We start from the raw sequence: 18,421 nt of genomic DNA, 5'->3' as shown, positions 1-18,421 counted from the left end.
GGTCCTATGCCCCTTTAGAGTATGGATGGCAGCTTATGGACTAGTATGAGGAACTAGGGGAAGCCAGTGAACTGGATACTTTTCCAGATACTGGCATGATCCCACCTACTGTGGCTACAGAGGAGGGAGCTTCATAAGCTATGGTGGTTCGTAGGGCAGCTGAGCTCTTGGATCTAGATTTACCTACGGTGGCAGTTAAGACTAACCTCCGGCCTGAGGTCCTTCAGCCATGGGTTTCCACATCGGAGCCAATGTTACCCTTCAATGAAGCCCTCAATGATGTCCTGCTTGGGACGTGGTCCAAACCCAGCACAGGGGCTCCTGTTCATAGGACTTTCGGCTGCTGCCATAGACCAGCTCCAAACTATCCTAGTTTCCTCACCCAGCACCCCACATCCAATGGTGCCTTCCCTTCCACCCCCCTCCCCCCCCCAATCACCCCACCGGATAGGGAATCCAAGAGGCTGGATTAGCTTGTAAAGAAAATGTTTTCTTTCTCCAGCCTGGCATTGAGGTTCATAAACACATCATGCCCGTTGAGACGTTATTCCCATACCTAGTGGTATACGGTGGCACATGTGCTGCCCCGGTCCCACAGGGCGTGCAGGATACTCTCAAACAAGCTGTAAAAGATGGGAGAGATGCAGCCATTACAGTGTGGTTTCGACACGACCGACTCGCTGGGTAGGGCGATTTCATCAACAGTGGCTCTTCGATGCCACGTCTGGCTCTGTACGTCTGGCTTTTGGGGGATGTCCAGGCAAACCTTATGGACATGCCCTCTGATGGCTTGTGCTTATTTAGAGAAAGGGCAGACTGTGCTTGAGCGGTTCAAGTATTCTCGAGCTACGGACAGATGCATGGGCCTCTCGGTGCCGGTTCGCCAGCAGTCTGCCTTTTGTCCCTTTTGGACTTTCGGAAGGGGTGTGGTACCACGCCACCCACAAATCAGCCACCCTCCTCCGTCAACTCAGTATCCAGTGCAAGGACGAAATCGTGGTACCTTCAGACCCAGAGGGTCTAGCCATAGGTCGGCCACCACCCAGACCCTCTTCTCTACAGCGTCCAAGTACTCCTAGTATGATTCTGCAAGACCACTCGCGCTCAGTTGTAGGGGGGATTTAATTTCATCTCCCCCACTAGCAGTCCCTAACATCAGACCAATTGGTCTTGCAGATCATCTAGAAGGGCTATTCCCTCCCCTTACAGTCTTTCCCTCCTGCTATATGACTCCATTAGAAAAACAGCTGATGGAGGATCATTTAATTCTGCTGCACGAAGAAGTTGCGTCTCACTTGGCCAAGAAGTCCATAGAAAGGGTCTGATGTCATAAGTAGGCAGTGGTTGTTATTCCCACTACTTTCTGATTCCAAAAAAGAACAAGGGTCTTCGCCCTATCTTAGATTTAAGGGACATCAATCTTTTCCTGAAAAAGGAGAAATTCAAGATGCTCACTCTTGCTCAGGTCTTGTCTGCCCCAGACCAAGAAGACTGGATGGTAGCGTTGGACTTGCAGAATGCGGTTTTTTCACATCCCCATCCTGCCTGCCCACAGGTGCTACTTGCTATTCAAAGTGGGCCACGAGCACTTTCAGTTTAGTGTGCTTCTTTTTGGTCTCACCAGTGCCCCTCAAGGGTTCACCAAAGTGATGGCAGTTGTAGTAGGTCATCTGCGCAGATTAGGGGTTTCAGTGTTCCCCCTACCTCGACGACTGGCTTTTGAAGGCTTCTACACCTCAGGCTCTCATCAACCACCTTCAGACTACGGAAGACGGCCTGCTTTTGCTGGGGTTCACTATAAACGTGCCAAAGTCACACCTGACTCCCACTCAGAAGCTCCCTTTCATCGGAACCTTTCTGGACACAGTGCAGTTTTGGGCTTATCCTCCAGAGCAATGAGTCCAGGATGTTCAGGTTGATACCTGCGTTTCAGCCTCTATCCTGGATTTGGTGAGACAGACTCTGAGACTGTTGGAACTCATGGCCTCCTGCATCCTGTTAGTCAAACATGCTAGATGGCATATGAGGGCTCTGCGGTGGGACCTGAAGTTCCAATGGGTGCAACATCAGGGGAATCTTACCGACATGGTTCAGATCTCTGAGGGAACTGCAAAAGACCTCCAGTGGTGGTTAGTGAACTGTGATTGGGTCAGAGGCAGGCTCCTCTCCCTTCCTCAACCAGATCTCACAGTAGTGACAGATGCGTCACTTCTGGAATGGGGAGGCCATCTGGGAGAGGTGGATATCGGAGGCTTCTGGTCTCCAGTGAAATCAGGACTCCATATCAACTTACTGGAGCTCCCGGCTATCCGTCTGGCATTAAAAGCATTTCTTCCTATTGTAAAAGGGAAGATATTGCAGGTGTTCATGGACAACACCACCGTACTGTGGTACTACAACAAGCAGGACGTGTGGGGTCATGGACCCCTTGTCAATCTCTGAACATGGCTGGAACAGCAGGACATAACCCTGGTGGTTCAACACATGACAAGTTCTCTGAACACCAGGACGGATGAACTCAGCCATCGGTGCCTAGCGAATCACGAATGGTGCCTCCACCCGGAGGTGGCAAAAGGACTCTTTCACCAGTGGGGGAGAGCCTTGGTTAGATATGTTCGCCTCCGCAGAGAACGTGCAATGTCAACCGTATTGATCGCTGGAGTTTCCAAGACTGCAATCACTCAACTATCCTTTTCGTTGTGAGTGGAATTCAGGTTTCCTGTACACCTTTCCGCCCATACCACTTCTGCTCAGAGCTCTCAAGAAGATCAAGAACGACCGGGTCCAAGTCATTCTAGTGGCTCCGGGTTGGGCAACAAGAGTTTGGTATCGCGAGCTTCTGAAAATGAGCATCAATCCTCCAATCAGGTTGCCCCTTCAGGAGGCTCTTCTGTCGCATCAGCAGGGGAAGATTCCCACCCAGGACCTGTCAACTTTGTGTCTACATGCGTGGTGATTGAGCAGTGACAGTTGATGGCTTTAGACCTTCCTACTGAAGTCTGTAAAGTTATTTTGGCAGCCAGGCATCCCTCCACTAAAATGGTATATGCCTGCCTTTGGAAACACTTGGTATGTTATTGTACAGAAAAGTCTGAGCCTCTTTCTGCTTTTCTTTCAAATATCCTTATGTTTATACTATCCCTTGCCTAGCAAGGTTCTGTCTTGGGTACTCTCAAGGGCAATCTTTCTGCCTTATCGGCATTTCTTCGGCTACTTGATCAGCCTTCACTTTTCACAACTCCCATTGTACATAGATTCCTCAAAGGGCTTGTACATATGTTTCATCCTATGCACTTTGTTATGCTCCAATGGGACATAAATCTTGTCCTTACAGTTCTAATGTGTGCTCCTTTTTAGCCCTTACACATCTGTCTCCTCCAGCTGCTAAAATCAAAACAGCCTTTTTAGTGGCAAAAACATCTGCCAGGAGGGCGAGAGGGATGCAAGCTTTTATCCAAGTCACCGAAACTCACTATGTTCCCAGACAAGGTGGTTCTCAGCACATGTGCCTCTTTCCTCCCTAAGGTGGTGACCCCCATTCTATCTGGGTCAGAATGTCACCCTGCTCACCTTCTTTGCTCCACCACATTCCTCTAAGGAAGAGGAGCGACTCCATCGGCTGGACCCAAAAAGAGCATTGTCGTTCTACCTTGACCGCACAAAAAAGTTCCGGGTGGATGACCAACTCCTTGTGGGGTACGTGGGAGCAAAGAATGGTCGGGCAGTGCAGAAGCGAACCATTTCATGCTGGGTATTTTTCTGCATAAAGATCTGTTACGCATTGCCAGGAAGCTGCTTCCTGAGGGCTCATTCTACCAGGGACAAAGCTGCTACCACTGCTCTAGCTCGGGCGTTTCAGTCCTGGATATTTGTCAGGCAGCAATGTGGGCATCTTTGCACACGTTTGCAAAACATTACTGCCTGGACAATCTGGTATGGAGAGATGGTTACTTTGCCCATTCGGTCCTACATGACTTTTTAGTGTAAGTAAAGGTATCCGCAGCCCACCGCCAGGAGATTATGGTTTGGGTATCTATTCAAAGGGAAGGAATCTGCAGCTAAAAGTAGCTATCAGATGAACAAGTTACTTACCTTCGGTAATACATTATCTAGTAAAGACTCTTATCTAGCTGCAGTTTCCTTACACCCACCCATTCCTCCCCGATCTGCGGATATGTCTAGTAGGCTAGGGTTTATCCCTTTTAGGGCCCTAGTTTTGCACAGGCGAACTGATGGTTCTATCCATGACTCTGCGCTTCTGGGGTGGAAGTTTGTGGGTAAAAGAACTGAGGACGTGCGCCGGGGTGATGCCTTTATAGGCGATCGTTATGTCACAGACCGCTCTAACGTCGCTGATGACGCCACACGGAGCCGAAAGACTCTTACGAATCCGAACGACATCACCCGACTGCGCGCACAGGGTACTGCTCAGCAAAAAATTCTGGATTCCAAGCTGACGCCAAGAAATTCAAAGGTAAAGAATCTGCAGCTAGATAGTCTCTACCAGATAATGGGTTACCAGAGGTAAGTAACTTGTTCTTTACAACCATATAATAATGAAGTGCCTAGTCATGCAGAAACCTTCATGAAAAAAAAAGCTTCTCTGTTCAAATAGACAATGAGAATGTGAATCATGGACTAGCAGTGAAGCATGGTAAGAGACCAGAGGTGGTGTGTTTTTTTTTTTTTTTTTTTTTTTTTTACTGTAAAAAAAAAAAAGTTAGCTTGTCATGGACCATAAGTCACAATTTCAAGCTCTCTGTCCAGTGAGAATGAATATTGAAGGTTAAATCTGCCCCTCTTCCATTCCAGGTACCGTCTCCCATTAAGACGATGACCATTTCTTCAAAGAGGGTAAGCTTGTTAATCCATAATAGATGGGGGTGGGAGGCCCCCGGCAGATACCAGTTAACATTCTTCCCCTGTCTTATCTATGTGTCCGCCAACGTGTAGAATTGAAAATAGTGGATCTAGGTGATGACCATGGCTATGTGTGGATCTTGATGAAGTACAAGGCTGTTTAACTGATTAACTCATTTGAAACTTTTGCTGTTGCCAATAGGAAAAATCGTAGGAACTTGACTGTTATACTCAATCTGGTGGTCACTAGCCCTAGCCTGAGTCGGACGAAAACAGAAAATAGAAAGGGGCCTAAAATAAAAGTGCCTGCATCAGTGAATTAAATACCTAAAAAAGTGGCCCCTGTTTGCAAGTTAGGATAGTTTTAAACTTGTAAAGAAACGCTATAGAAGTTTGTCACAGGGTATGGAAGACTACACGCATTTGAGCTTGTTGCAGGCAATGTTTGTTTTAATATCTGGGAAATCAACAGTAAATAAGCCTAGCAAACCATAAAACCGGCCCGCAAACAGCCGAAAAAACGTACCACAAGCAGTGGCGGCTGGCAGCTTTAGGAGGGAGGGGGGGCGGGTGGGAAGCGCACACACTCATTCTTTCACACGCACATACATTAACAACACTCATAACATTCAAACATGCATGCATGCACTAAACATTCATTTTAAAAGATATCACACACACACACACTCATTCTCTTTCTTTCTTTCTTTCTGCCTGCCTGCCTGCCTGCCTCGGAGGTCCCAGGAGGGTTGGGACTGCTGCCTTCCCTCATTGGCTGACCTTAGGAAAGGGAAGGCAGCAGTCCCAGCCTCGTCATAGAATGGGATAGGGTCAGTGAGACTGCTAACCCCACCCCACTCTGTGACAAAGTGTCACTGATTGACACTCGCCCTGGGCGCTTCAGGGCTTAAACCTGAAGCGCCCAGGTCGTAGTCAATGTCACCCCAGGGGAGGGCCTCAAGGCGCCTTTGCTGAGCTGAGGAAGTCACACCCATAGGAGCTGTGACCTCCTCAGCCCAGCAAAGTTCAGCTTAGGCAGCCAGGAGTCTGCGCAACTCGCACATGTCTGCTCCTGGCTGCGTGACCTGAACATGAAGAGTGTCTGTCAGGCTGACCTTTGTTCAGCCTGACAGACACTCTTCATGAGGGGCAAAAGGTGGGGGGGTGTGGCCCCTCTGCCCTAAAGGAGGGGCCGCGCCTGCCCACATGCCAACCTGTCAGACCAGCCCTTCGGGCAGTGTCTAATTGCCCTCTAGGCCAGTCAGACAATGGGACTAGATTGAAGAATTTGATTAATAAATGGAGGGAATTTATATTTTAGGTGCTGATGTCACAAAAAGTTAATAATTACTTTAAGAGATCTTGTATACCTATTGTGTAGGCCATGTTGCCTAGGACTGAAGGCTAATAGCAGGTAGTTTCTTCCAATAAATAGCTAATAAAGAATCCAGATTTTAGTTCTGCTTACTCTGGCCTCTGTCTCAATCTTTTTATAGCAACAACTCTATGTGGCGTCCGCTGTCGGGGTCACTCACCTGGCCCTCCATCGCTGTGATGTTTATGGAGAAGTGTGTGCAGACTGCTGCCTCGCCCGAGACCCCTACTGCGCCTGGGATGGCAAGTCCTGCTCTCGCTATTCAGCATCCTCCAAAAGGTAAGCTGGCAAGGAAATACAGTGTGGGATTTTAAAGCAATCCGTGTACTAAGTAATGCTTGAATGAATATTTACACTGCAGCCCGTAGCAATAAACTCTGCAAATTTCGAGTGTTGCATACAGCCCATAGCTTTGCCAGTTCTCAAAATTGTTTAACCACTGCTAATACTTACACTCCCGGACAGTGTATACTGACTACTAACTTTATGGTCATGAGCAGTAATTATCCACTAAAAAGTCCAGCATTTAATTGTTTCTACTAACTGGAACACTTTCAGCGGATACCTGTTGTTAATGCTGCTGTAAGCCCCTTGCGCCCATAACCACCATTGCACTTCAGCCTTGGATAGTGTATTCCCACCACCAAAACTGCCAACTAACACTGTAGGGAGTATATATGTATATGTGTATATGTATGTATGTGTGTGTGTATGTGTGTGTGTGTATATATATATATATATATATATATATATATATATATATATATATATATATATAATACAATACACATGCTGCGCACTGTTTCTGCCATCTAGTGTTGGGCTCGGAGTGTTACAAGTTGTTTTTCTTCAAAGAAGTCTTTTCGAGTCACGGGACCGAGTGACTCCTCCCTTTCAGCTCCATTGCGCATGGGCCTCGACTCCATCTTAGATTGCTTTTTTTCCGCCATTGGGTTCGGACGTGTTCCTCTTCGCTCCGTATTTCGAGTCGGGAAAGTTAGCTAAGTATCAAATTTGTCAGTATTGTTCGCATTCGGTACCGGTATAGTTCTAGGGTATCGGCACCGACATCAAGACCGCTTCGGCGGCCCATCGGGGCTTCCACTTTTCATCGAGGCCGGGTCGGCCCGACCTCACCCGTCGTCCATGACTAATGGACCGGACCCCCCCTCCGTTTCTGTCCTAAGTGTCACGCAAAGTATCCTTATACAGACCAGCACCGGGTCTGTAACCTGTGTTTGTTGCCCGAACACAGAGAGGATACTTGTGAAGCTTGCCGAGCGTTTCAATCGAAGAAAACCTTGAGAGATCGACGCGCAAGAAGACTACAAATGGCGTTGAAACCGAAACAAGATCTCGACGTCGAGGAGGAAGAAAGAATTTCCATCCAAGAAACGGACTCGGATGAATCCGACGGTGACCGACCCTCGACGGTGCAGCAAACTGTGAGTAAACCTGCCCCGTCCCAAACCCAGGGTCACACCAAAAAACTCATGGTCACGGGGACGCCACCGCCAGAAGGCCATGGCTCAACCCACAGAAGGGAAGGTGACCAGATAACATCGGCACCGAAAAAGGCCAAAGAGTTGCCGAAGACTTCCGACTCGAGATTCCGGCACCGAAAAATTTCGCCACCGAGTTGTTGAATCAAGCAAGCCCCGAAAAAGCTCCCCGGAACTGAGAAAGACAATTACATTAGGAATTTCATTACCGAAAAAAACGGCCTCTGAGCCGAAACGATCCTCATACACTGAGGAGCAAGGGCTTTCAATGCAACTTAAAGAAAGGCATAGATTTTAGCAAGATCTGGATGCAGAAGAACCGGACCAAACGCAACAAAGGTAACAAATCCAGAAGGATACAGGAAAGATACAGACCATCCCTCCACTCAAACTTGCCTTTCAAGAATCAGAGATGCAACCAAAAGCCAAAGTGGTTAGAGACAAGTCACCACCACCACAGGTCTCACCACAACCATCCCCACTGCATTCACCACACTTGTCACCAGTGGGTACACCGATAACGCAGTCACCCACACATACTGGGATGCCCCAAGATGATGCTGATGAATGGGATCTATACGATCCACCTATATCGGACAACAGCCCAGAGTGTTATCCAACCAAGCCTTCACCACCAGAGGACAGTACAGCATATACGCAAGTACTAGCCACGGCAGCTACGTTCCACAACGTAACAATGCACTCTGAACCAACGGAGGATGATTTTCTTTTCAACACTCTGGCATCTACCCACGCATCCTATCAAAGCCTGCCAATGCTGCCGGGCATGCTCAAGCACGCACAACAGGTATTCCAAGAGCCTTTAAAGGGAAGAGCTATCACGCCTAGGGTCGAAAAGAAATATAAACCACCCCGACAGTCCCAGTGTTTATAACGCAACAGCTCACCCCGGACTCAGTGGTTGTGGGGGCTGCAAGAAAAAGGGAAACTCACAATCATCAGGGGATGCCCCACCACCTGACAAACAGAGACGAAAGTTTGACGCACCGGGCAAGAGTGGCATCACAAGCAGCCAATCAATGGAGAATTGCAAATTCGCAAGCCCTACTTGCACGCTACGACAGGGCACACTGGGACAAGATGCAAGACATCATCCAGCACTTGCCCAAGGAACATCAAAAATGTGCCCAGCAAGTAGTTGAAGAGGGACAGGCCATATCAAACAATCAGATAAGGTCTGCATTAGACTCTGCAGATACAGCAGCACGGACTGTCAACACGGCTGTAAAGATTCGAAGGCATGCATGGCTGCGAAGTTCTGGATTCAAACCAGAAATACAACAGGCGGTACTAAACATGCTGTTTAACCAACATCAGTTGTTTGGGCCGGAAGTTGATACCGCGATCGAGAAGATGAAAAAAGACACAGACCCGGCCAAAGCCATGGGCGCGCTCTACTCCCCACAATTCAGAGGCACTTTTAGGAAACCACAATTTAGAGGGGGGTTTCGGCAACAGACATCTGAACCATCCACCTCCCAAATAAAACCCACCTACCAGTCACAAAACCAAAGGGGGGTGGGTGGTTCCTATAGAGGACAGTTCCCAAGAGGAAGAGGGAAATTCCAGCCCGCCAAACCAAGCCCTAGCAAACAGTGACTTCAAAGTCACACTACCCCAACACTTGTCACCAGTGGGGGGAGGCTAACCAAATACTACCACAATTGGACACACATTACCACAGACACATGGGTCCTATCAATTATCCAACATTGTTATTGCATAGAATTCACAACATTCCCTCCAGATGTTCCACCAAAACCGCACAGATTGTCTCCACAACACTTAGACCTATTACATATTACATATAGAGGTCCAAGCACTGCTACAAAAACAAGCCATAGAGCTAGTTCCCTATCACCAGAAGTGAACAGGCATTTACTCCCTGTATTTCCTTATTCCAAAAAAGGACAAAACGTTACGGCCTATCTTAGATCTCAGAACACTGAATCTCTTCATCAAATCAGATCATTTCCACATGGTAATACTTCAGGACGTAGTTCCATTACTAAAAAAAGGAGAATACATGACAACACTGGATCTCATGGATGCGTATTTCCACATACCCATCCATCCATCTCACAGAAAATACCTCAGGTTTGTAATACAAGGCAAACATTATCAATTCAAAGTGCTACTGTTCGGAATAACAGCCCCCAGAGTATTTACAAAATGCCTAGCCGTAGTAGCAGCTCATATAAGGAGACAGCACATGTACGTATTCCCATATTTGGACGATTGGCTAATAAAAGCCAACGCTCAGCAACAATGTCAATTTTAAACGCAATACGTCATAGATACTCTACACAAACTAGGGTTTTCTATAAATTACCTAAAATCACATCTACAACCATCCCAAGTACAATACTTGGGAGCAACACTCAACACACAAAAGCTATTGCCACTGCAAGTCCACAAAGAGTTCAGTCGTACCAAAATGTAAGATCAAGCATGCAACCAAACAAACAATGCACAGTAAGTTTTGTGATGAAACTACTAGGCATGATGTCCTCATGCATAGCTATTGTCCCAAACGCAAGACTACACATGCGGCCCTTACAGCAGTGCCTAGCAAAACAATGGACATAGGCACAAGGTCAACTCCAAGATCTAGTGTTGATAGACCGCCAAACACACTCTTCGCTTTAATGGTGGAACCCTGTAAATTTAAACAACGGGCGGCCTTTTCAAGACCCAGTGCCTCATGTCATCACAACAGACGCTTCCATGATTGGGTGGGGAGCACACCTCAACAATCACAGCATACAAGGCCAATAGGACAATCAACAAAAACTACTTCACATAAATCACTTACAACTGCTAGCAGTATTTCTAGCATTAAAAGCATTTCAACCACTTCTAGACCACAAAGACATTCTTGTCAAGACAGACAATATGACAACAATGTATTATCTGAACAAACTGGGGGGGACACACTCGTCACAGCTGTGTCTCTTAGCACAAATAAAATTGGCATTGGGAAATTCACAACAACATTCGCCTCATAGCACAATACATACCAGGCATTCAAAATCAGTTCGGCGACAATCTGAGTCGCGATCAACAGCAAACTCACGAATGGGAAATACATCCCCAGATTCTACAAGATCACTTCTACCGCTGGGGGGACACCAAAGATAGATCTATTTGCAAAAAAGAAAACGCAAAATGCCAAAACTTCGCGTCCAGGTATCCACACCCTCAGTCCAAGGGCAATGCTCTATGGATCAGCTGGTCAGAGATACTTGCTTACGCTTTTCCCCCTCGCCCGCTCATTCCTTATCTAGTCAACAAACTGAGTCAAAACAAACTCAGACTAATACTTATAGCCCCAACGTCGGCTCGCCAACCGTGGTACACCATATTGTTGGACCTATCTGTAGTACCCCACATCAAACTATCAAACAGACCAGATCTGTTAACACAACATAAACAACAGATCAGACACCCGACTCAAGCATCGCTCAACCTAGCAACCTGGCTCCTGAAATCTTAGAATTTGGATATCTAAACCTTTCTCAAGAATGTATGGAGGTCATTAAACAAGCAAGAAAACCCACAACCAGACACTGTTACGCTAACAAATGGAAAAGATTTGTTTGTTACTGCCAAGCTAATCAAATTATACCACTAAACGCCTCCACATAAAACATTGTAAGTTACTTACTACACTTAGAAAAAAGTCCAATCTAGCCTTCTCTTCCATTAGGATACAGCTCACTGCAATATCTGCTTATCTGCAGATTAAACATACAAAATTGCTTTTCAGAATACCAGTTATTAAAGCCTTTATGGAAGGGCTAAAAAAGACTCATACCCCCAAGAACATCAACAGTGCTTTCGTGGAATCTTAATATTGTGTTAACACGACTCATGGGCCCACCATTTGAACCCATGCATTCTTGTCAAATCCAATTTTTTACTTGGAAAGTAGCCTTTCTAATAGCCATCACTTCACTTAGAAGAGTTAGTGAAATACAGGTATTTACTATTCAAGAACCCTTTATACAAATACATAAACATAAGGTGGTTCTCCGTACAAATCCACAATTCTTACCAAAAGTCATATCACTGTTTCTGTTAAATCAAACGGTAGAACTCCCAGTCTTCTTCCCACAGCCAGACTCAGTAGCAGAAAGGGCATTACATACGTTAGACATTAAAAGAGCACTAATGTATTACATTGACAAAACAAAATAATAAAAAAAAAAAAAAAAATTGTTTGTCACTTTCCAAAAACCACATGCAGGTAACCCCATATCCAAACAGGGCATTGCCAGATGGATTGTCAAAAGCATACAAACCTGTTACCTAAAAGGTAAAAGAGAATTACCCATTACTCCAAGGGCACACTCCACTAGAAAGAAAGGCACCACAATGGCTTTTATTGGTAATATATCAATGACATACATTTGTAAGGCAGCCACTTGGTCTACGCCTCATACATTTACTAAGCATTACTGTGTAGATGTGTTAGCAGCACAACAAGGCACAGTAGGACAGGCTGTAAAAAGAACATTATTTCAAACAACTTCAACTCCTACAGGCTAACCACCGCTTTTGGGGAGATTACTGCTCTGTAGTCTATGCACAGCATGTATATATGCAGCTACACATGCCATCGAACGGAAAATGTCACTTACCCAGTGTACATCTGTTCGTGGCATGTTGCGCTGCAGATTCACATGCGCCCTCCCACCTCCACGGGAGCCTGTAGCCGTCTTAGTTGCATTGAAATTGTATATATGTAAATATTTTTGACTTTAATACTCTATGTACATAGACATTTACTCCATTGCATGGGCACCTCTAGTATCCTTACATTAACACCTCCTACCTCACCCTCTGCGGTGAAAACCATCTAAGATGGAGTCGATGCCCATGCGCAATGGAGCTGAAAGGGAGGAGTCACTCGGTCCCGTGACTCGAAAAGACTTCTTTGAAGAAAAACAACTTGTAACACTCTGAGCCCAACAATAGATGGCAGGAACAGTGCACAGCATGTGAATCTACAGCTCAACATGCCATGAACGGATGTACACTGGGTATGTGACATTTTCCATATATATACACACTGCCACCCGAGCAGCATATAGCCAAACCCAAAACAGAGGAATGTATTCACACTACTAATTCTGAACAACATATAATCTATTGCACACACTATGTGCCCTGACCAAATACCTGCAGTCCTGAGTGACATATAACCCCTGTGGACATTGCCAGCCCTGAGGATTATGTATCTATTGTTGCACTGCTAGCCCAGACAAGTCTGTGCTTCTGCTGATATCGCCTGTACTGAGCAGTATATACCTGTTGCTAACACTGCCAGCCCTGAGACGTCCGATTCTGCTAATACCGCCTGTCCTGAGCAGTAAATACATGTTGGTAAAACACTGATCCCTGAGAAGTGTATACTTCTGCTAATACCACCCATACTGAGCAATATATACCTGTTTCTAACACTGCCAGCCCTTAGAGCTTTGATTCTTCTAATATCACCTCTCCAGAGCAGTATATACCTGTTGTTGACACTGCCAGCTTTATGAAGTCTACGCTTTTGCCGATACACACTGTGATGAACAGTATACACCTGCTGTTAAGACCACTAGCCATGAGAGATCTCTGCTTCTGTTAATATCGAGTGTCCTGAGCAACATATAACTAATTGCTAACACTGCCAGCCCTGAGGGTGTGCCGGCTGAACATCAAAACTACAATATCGATGGGATACAATATCAAGGACAAAATATCACAAATAAATTGACAGGTAAGTGTAGATTTTCTGTAGCTACACTCACACTCACACTCCCTCTCTCTCCCTCTCTCGGAAATGCACCTACCAATCAATATTATGTCCTCGATATTCTTATACCATGATATTGTTGGTGTCATATTCAGTAGACAACCACCCTGAGAAATGTATGTTTCCGCTAATACTGCATTTCGTGAGCAGTAGATATCTGCTAACACTTACAACCTTAAACGGTAAATCCTCTACCAATAATGCCTCTGCTAACACTACCAACCCTGTATATTTAATGTTAACACTACCTCTTTCTCAATAGTATTAATACTGCCAACTCTTACCAGAGTCAACCCAGTCATAAAACTGTCAAATGCAGAAAATCTACTCTGTGAATTGGGAAGGATCGGAGCTCCTATGTTCCATTATCTTGCTCTTCCTTGTAATTTGCTTTTCTGTTCACACCGGATTATTGGCACTTGTTACTTCTATGCCCTTTTTCTTTCGAACTACATCCCTTTTATTTTCCGTCACAGGCGGAGCAGAAGGCAGGATGTTCGGCATGGAAACCCCATGAGGCAGTGCAGGGGCTATAACTCCAATGGTGAGTAATCCTCCTGTGACCTGGAAGCCATGTTGTGTAACAGCCGGAAAAACCCTTTCATCGCCTTCATTTGTTAAATAAGTGATGGAACTAATTTGATAATATATTACACTCTGCCTTAACATGCACTACTCCAGCAGCATTGTAATCACCAGAGATGGCATCAGAAGTGAGTCACTTAACATCTATGTGGCACTTAGTAAGCGTGGCTCTTACAAGTCCTGCTCAGTGAGTTGCTGGCAAATGGCACAAGGCAAAGTGATGGGGCGTCCTTTAAATATGTTGGGGGCCACTGAGCCTCCCGTATCACACGGATATTTATGACCTGGGCTCTATTGCATGCGTTATGCCCATACTGCTAAATACTCAGGAAATATTTTAGTCTCTGTGCCCATTCAGGTTTCATGTGCATGTAGTTTGGTCTCTGTATTTTAAGATTGCAACTTTCACACGGGTCGAGGGTATAATACCCATGCCCATTGAGTTTTGGCCACTACTCGACAATACCATGTCTGCTGGAGGGAAATGCTTTTTTAAGTCCTTTTTAAGTGTTCTTAATAAAGTTCTTGAAGGGATGCTTATTCGATCATTGACATCCCTGAATGATGATCACCTTTTAGCGGTGAATGACAATTCTTCAACTTGTCTTTGCATGGATCATATGGTACAAGGTGAAGCCTACTCTATACACTCTCTAGCTTCTCTGGTAACCTTAGCTAGCCTGTTTATGGCAGAGTTTTGTCTTCACATACAGGTAATGCATGAACATATCCTTTGCATTGCTTCTTAGAAGGGATACCTGTATCAGCTTCAATTTATGAAAAATACATGATTAATCTTTCATTTGTGTTTGGTTTAGATACCTTTACTACCCATTATCTGTGAGCACATTGCTGCGATTTTGGATGTCTCACTTTGCCAACCATTTTCTTTTACTTATAGTCAATAAGAACACAGTGGAAGCGAAGCAGTATGGTGTTGAGGGGAGCACCGCATTCTTAGAATGCCAACCACGTTCTCCACAGGCTGTCGTCAAGTGGATTTTACAGAAGGACAACAGTGAACGCAAGAAGGAGGTGAGTTTTTTTTAAAGGAATGTGTCCTACACTTGTCCTTGGACTCAATAGCCTAAAAAGTGTGCATGGGCCCTAACAAATGCAAGGAAAATGGACTGCCACCTCGTTGTTAAACAATAAAATAACAGTGAACATCAGTTCACCGGGTTCTTATGCCACTGCACCTGTTGTACCGCTGATAGATACATCCCTGCGAGCATGTGAAATTAGTAAAGGGATACAGGGTGCCCAAAACCAGAGTGTTGGGACTCTGAGCTCAGGTTTTTCAAAAGAGGTTTTATTACAACTACTACTATAGCTGAAATTGCAGTATGGTTTATTGCTTGACAGGTAAGGAAGATCAGCTGATGTTGGGGGTAGGCACTTGAACTAACAGACTGCACTGAGGATCTAGAGAAAGAAGAAAATCAGTACAAACATTATTTTGCTTCCTGATTGCTTATCCACTACCTAACTGTGTTTGTACAGGCACCCTGATTCCTTCTGCCCCTGAAGCAAAGAAAGCACAACATCTTAGCTGACTGTAGGATTCCTCACAATTTGCAATATACGACAGTTGAGCTGTTTGTGATTCAGTTGCCCATCCAGCTCATGGGAGCATGACACAAACAAGACTATGCCTAAGTGTGAATATTGCAACTATATGTACCTGGAACATGGTGCTGTATAGTTATGCATACAGCAGAGTGTGGTAATGTAGCGTTGACTGCACCTTTTTGGGGTAGCAATGTTTTTGTCTGATCTCTTTGGTTACACTGAAAATCAAAGAAAGAAACCGAGCCTCTGAGAGAAAATGATCTTTTATTGTTGAATGGGAGACCTAAGCAAAAAAAAAAAGGATATACATATTTGTTACTTATGGTTACTGACCACACCCACTGTACTGAATGGAGCCCCCTCAGACAAAGGAATGGACGTGGATAAATGTAAGGTGTCCATGCCCAGAGACAGACACCTGGCCATTCAGCTAGTTTGGGCAGACCGGCGGTGGAGTAGTATCAGCTGAACCAATAAATGTCTCTGTGGAGGGTTAAGCCTCAAAGCTCGTTGGGTTGTCGTAGAAAGATCACTCTGTGAAAGGATCTAAGATATTAGAAGCAGCCTCTCAAGCAGGGCCGGAGAGATCTTTTATTCCACCATGTGTTTTTCCAGAAGGCTCGTGCCACTGGTGACTGGTTTTGAACTCCTAGGGCCAGTCAGGCGCGGCTCCTTCATTTGGGTGGAGGAGCATCACCCCCTCGCCAGCAGCAACCACTGCAAATCCTTTCACATGGAAAGTATAATAAACACTGTTTATCATCCTTTCCATGTGAAAGAAGCGGGCCATTGGGTGTGATGAGCAGAGGAGAGTGCACTGTGCATACCTCTCAGACCGCAAGTGTGTTTGGCCAGCTGTCTCGGGCCGGCCAGACACACATGCGCACAGAGCTCTCTCCAGCCCAGCAACAGAGTTGCTGGGCTGGAGAGAGCCTGCACAGGCTCCCAGTCTGCCTAGGAGTGCCCTAGTTTGGAGTTCCCAGCCAATCCTGAAGCTGCTCTGAGCAGCATCAGGATTGGCCACAGGGCAGGCTGTGGGAGCCTGTGCCTGCAGCAGCGACGGGAGAGGAGCGGCATGGGAGCAAAGCAGGTAAGTGATTTAAAAAATACAAATATATATATATATATATATATATATATATATATATATATATATATATATATATATAATATTCATTTTCTCCGATGCACCTCCAACCCCACCCCACCCTCGCCCTGAAAAAAACCTGCAAGCCGCTCCTGGGTCCACTCCTGCTGCCTCTGTCATTTTCCCTAGTTCCGTAGGTTAATTACAGTAGGCTTCAAAAGAGAAACAAATAGAGGTAGGAAATGAAAAGGTGGAGAGAAAGCGATGAGAGAGGGTGGATGGATGGATGGAAATATAGAGGTTGTGAGAGGAGCCAGAGAGTGAGGCTGGTTTGAGCACTTTTAGCAGGGCTGCTTTTGGTTCCCCAGTAAAGCCTAGCTGTCATAGTGTGAATGAACATTTCTGTTGCTCGTGGAGTTCCAAACCCAACTCTAGGAGGGCTCGGAGAAGCAGGATCTGATAACTGTAGGTTCGATGGCATCTGTCGCTGTAGATACGCATGTTTTGCATAGCTCGCCATCTGGTGTTGGGCCGGAGTGTTACAAGTTGTTTTTCTTCGAAGAAGTCTTTCGAGTCACGGGACCGAGTGACTCCTCCTTTTGTCTCCATTGCGCATGGGTGTCGACTCCATCTTCGATTGTTTTTTTTCCGCCATCGGGTTCGGACGTGTTCCTGTCGCTCCGAGTTTCGGAACGGAAAGATAGCTAATTTCGGAAGATTTTCATCGGTATTGTTGCGTTCGGGGTCGGCGTAGTTAGATTCAACACCGCGTCTAAGATCGAAGAGCTCCGGTGCCCTTCGGGGTAATTTTTTCGATCCCCCGTCGGGGCCTGGTCGGCCCGACCGCGTGCAGAAGAACGCCGATAGAACGGACCCGTTCCGTTTCTGTCCCAAATGCCACAATAAATACCCCTATACAGACCAATACTTGGTCTGCAACCTGTGCCTGTCACCTGAGCACAGTGAAGACACCTGCGAGGCCTGTCGTGCGTTCCGGTCCCGAAAAACTCTCCGAGACCGTCGAGCCAGAAGACTTCAGATGGCGTCCACGCCGACAGCCCACCAGGAGTTCGAGGAACAAGAAGAGGAGGGAACCTTTTCGATCCAAGAATCGGACTCCGAAGGATTCGACGATACACAAACCGTGAGTAGGACGTCGAAAACCACTCAGAAGAAGATTTACAAGGCCCAGGGGACGCCACTGCCACCAGGCCATGGCTCGACCCATAAATTCGGTGACCGACGGTCGGCACCGAAAAAGGCCCAAACAGTGCCGAGATCGTCCGACTCCGGTCGAGACACCGGCACGCAGCCTTCTCGGGACCGAGTAAGTGCTGGAGACAAGCATCGACACCGAGATACCGGTGTAGACACGGCTCGACGCCGAGACAGCGGCACCGAAGAAGATCGACGCCGAGAGGTTTCGGCCCCGAAAAAGAAAAAAGTCACCTCGGAGCCGAAAAAAGATGCAGACAGGGTTTCGGTGCCAAAACAAACTGCAACCGACCCAGTTTCAGGCTCTTATACAGAAGAGCACTCGCTAACCTCCCAAATGCAAAAGCATAGGTTTGAGGAAGAACTACACTCAACGGATGTAGACCACACGCAAAAGC

The 18,421-nt window shown here is 46.2% G+C and overlaps 1 protein-coding gene across 3 annotated transcripts in view; it reads left to right on the top strand.

The window, feature by feature from the left end:
- Nucleotides 1–18,421, top strand: part of SEMA3F (semaphorin 3F) — a 274,062-nt gene that overhangs the window by 239,666 nt on the left and 15,975 nt on the right. For all 3 annotated transcript variants that reach the window (XM_069206827.1, XM_069206825.1, XM_069206826.1), the window contains 4 exons: nt 4,813–4,854; nt 6,357–6,514; nt 14,041–14,108; nt 15,051–15,184. In XM_069206827.1, the coding sequence (XP_069062928.1) occupies nt 4,813–4,854; nt 6,357–6,514; nt 14,041–14,108; nt 15,051–15,184 (402 nt within the window). The remainder of the gene's footprint in view (nt 1–4,812; nt 4,855–6,356; nt 6,515–14,040; nt 14,109–15,050; nt 15,185–18,421) is intronic.

Source organism: Pleurodeles waltl, chromosome 9, assembly GCF_031143425.1.
Source record: "Pleurodeles waltl isolate 20211129_DDA chromosome 9, aPleWal1.hap1.20221129, whole genome shotgun sequence".
Taxonomy (NCBI): Eukaryota; Metazoa; Chordata; class Amphibia; order Caudata; family Salamandridae; genus Pleurodeles; species Pleurodeles waltl.
The sequence above is the reverse complement of the archived record's forward strand: the minus strand, read 5'-3'. Positions and strand labels throughout refer to the sequence as shown.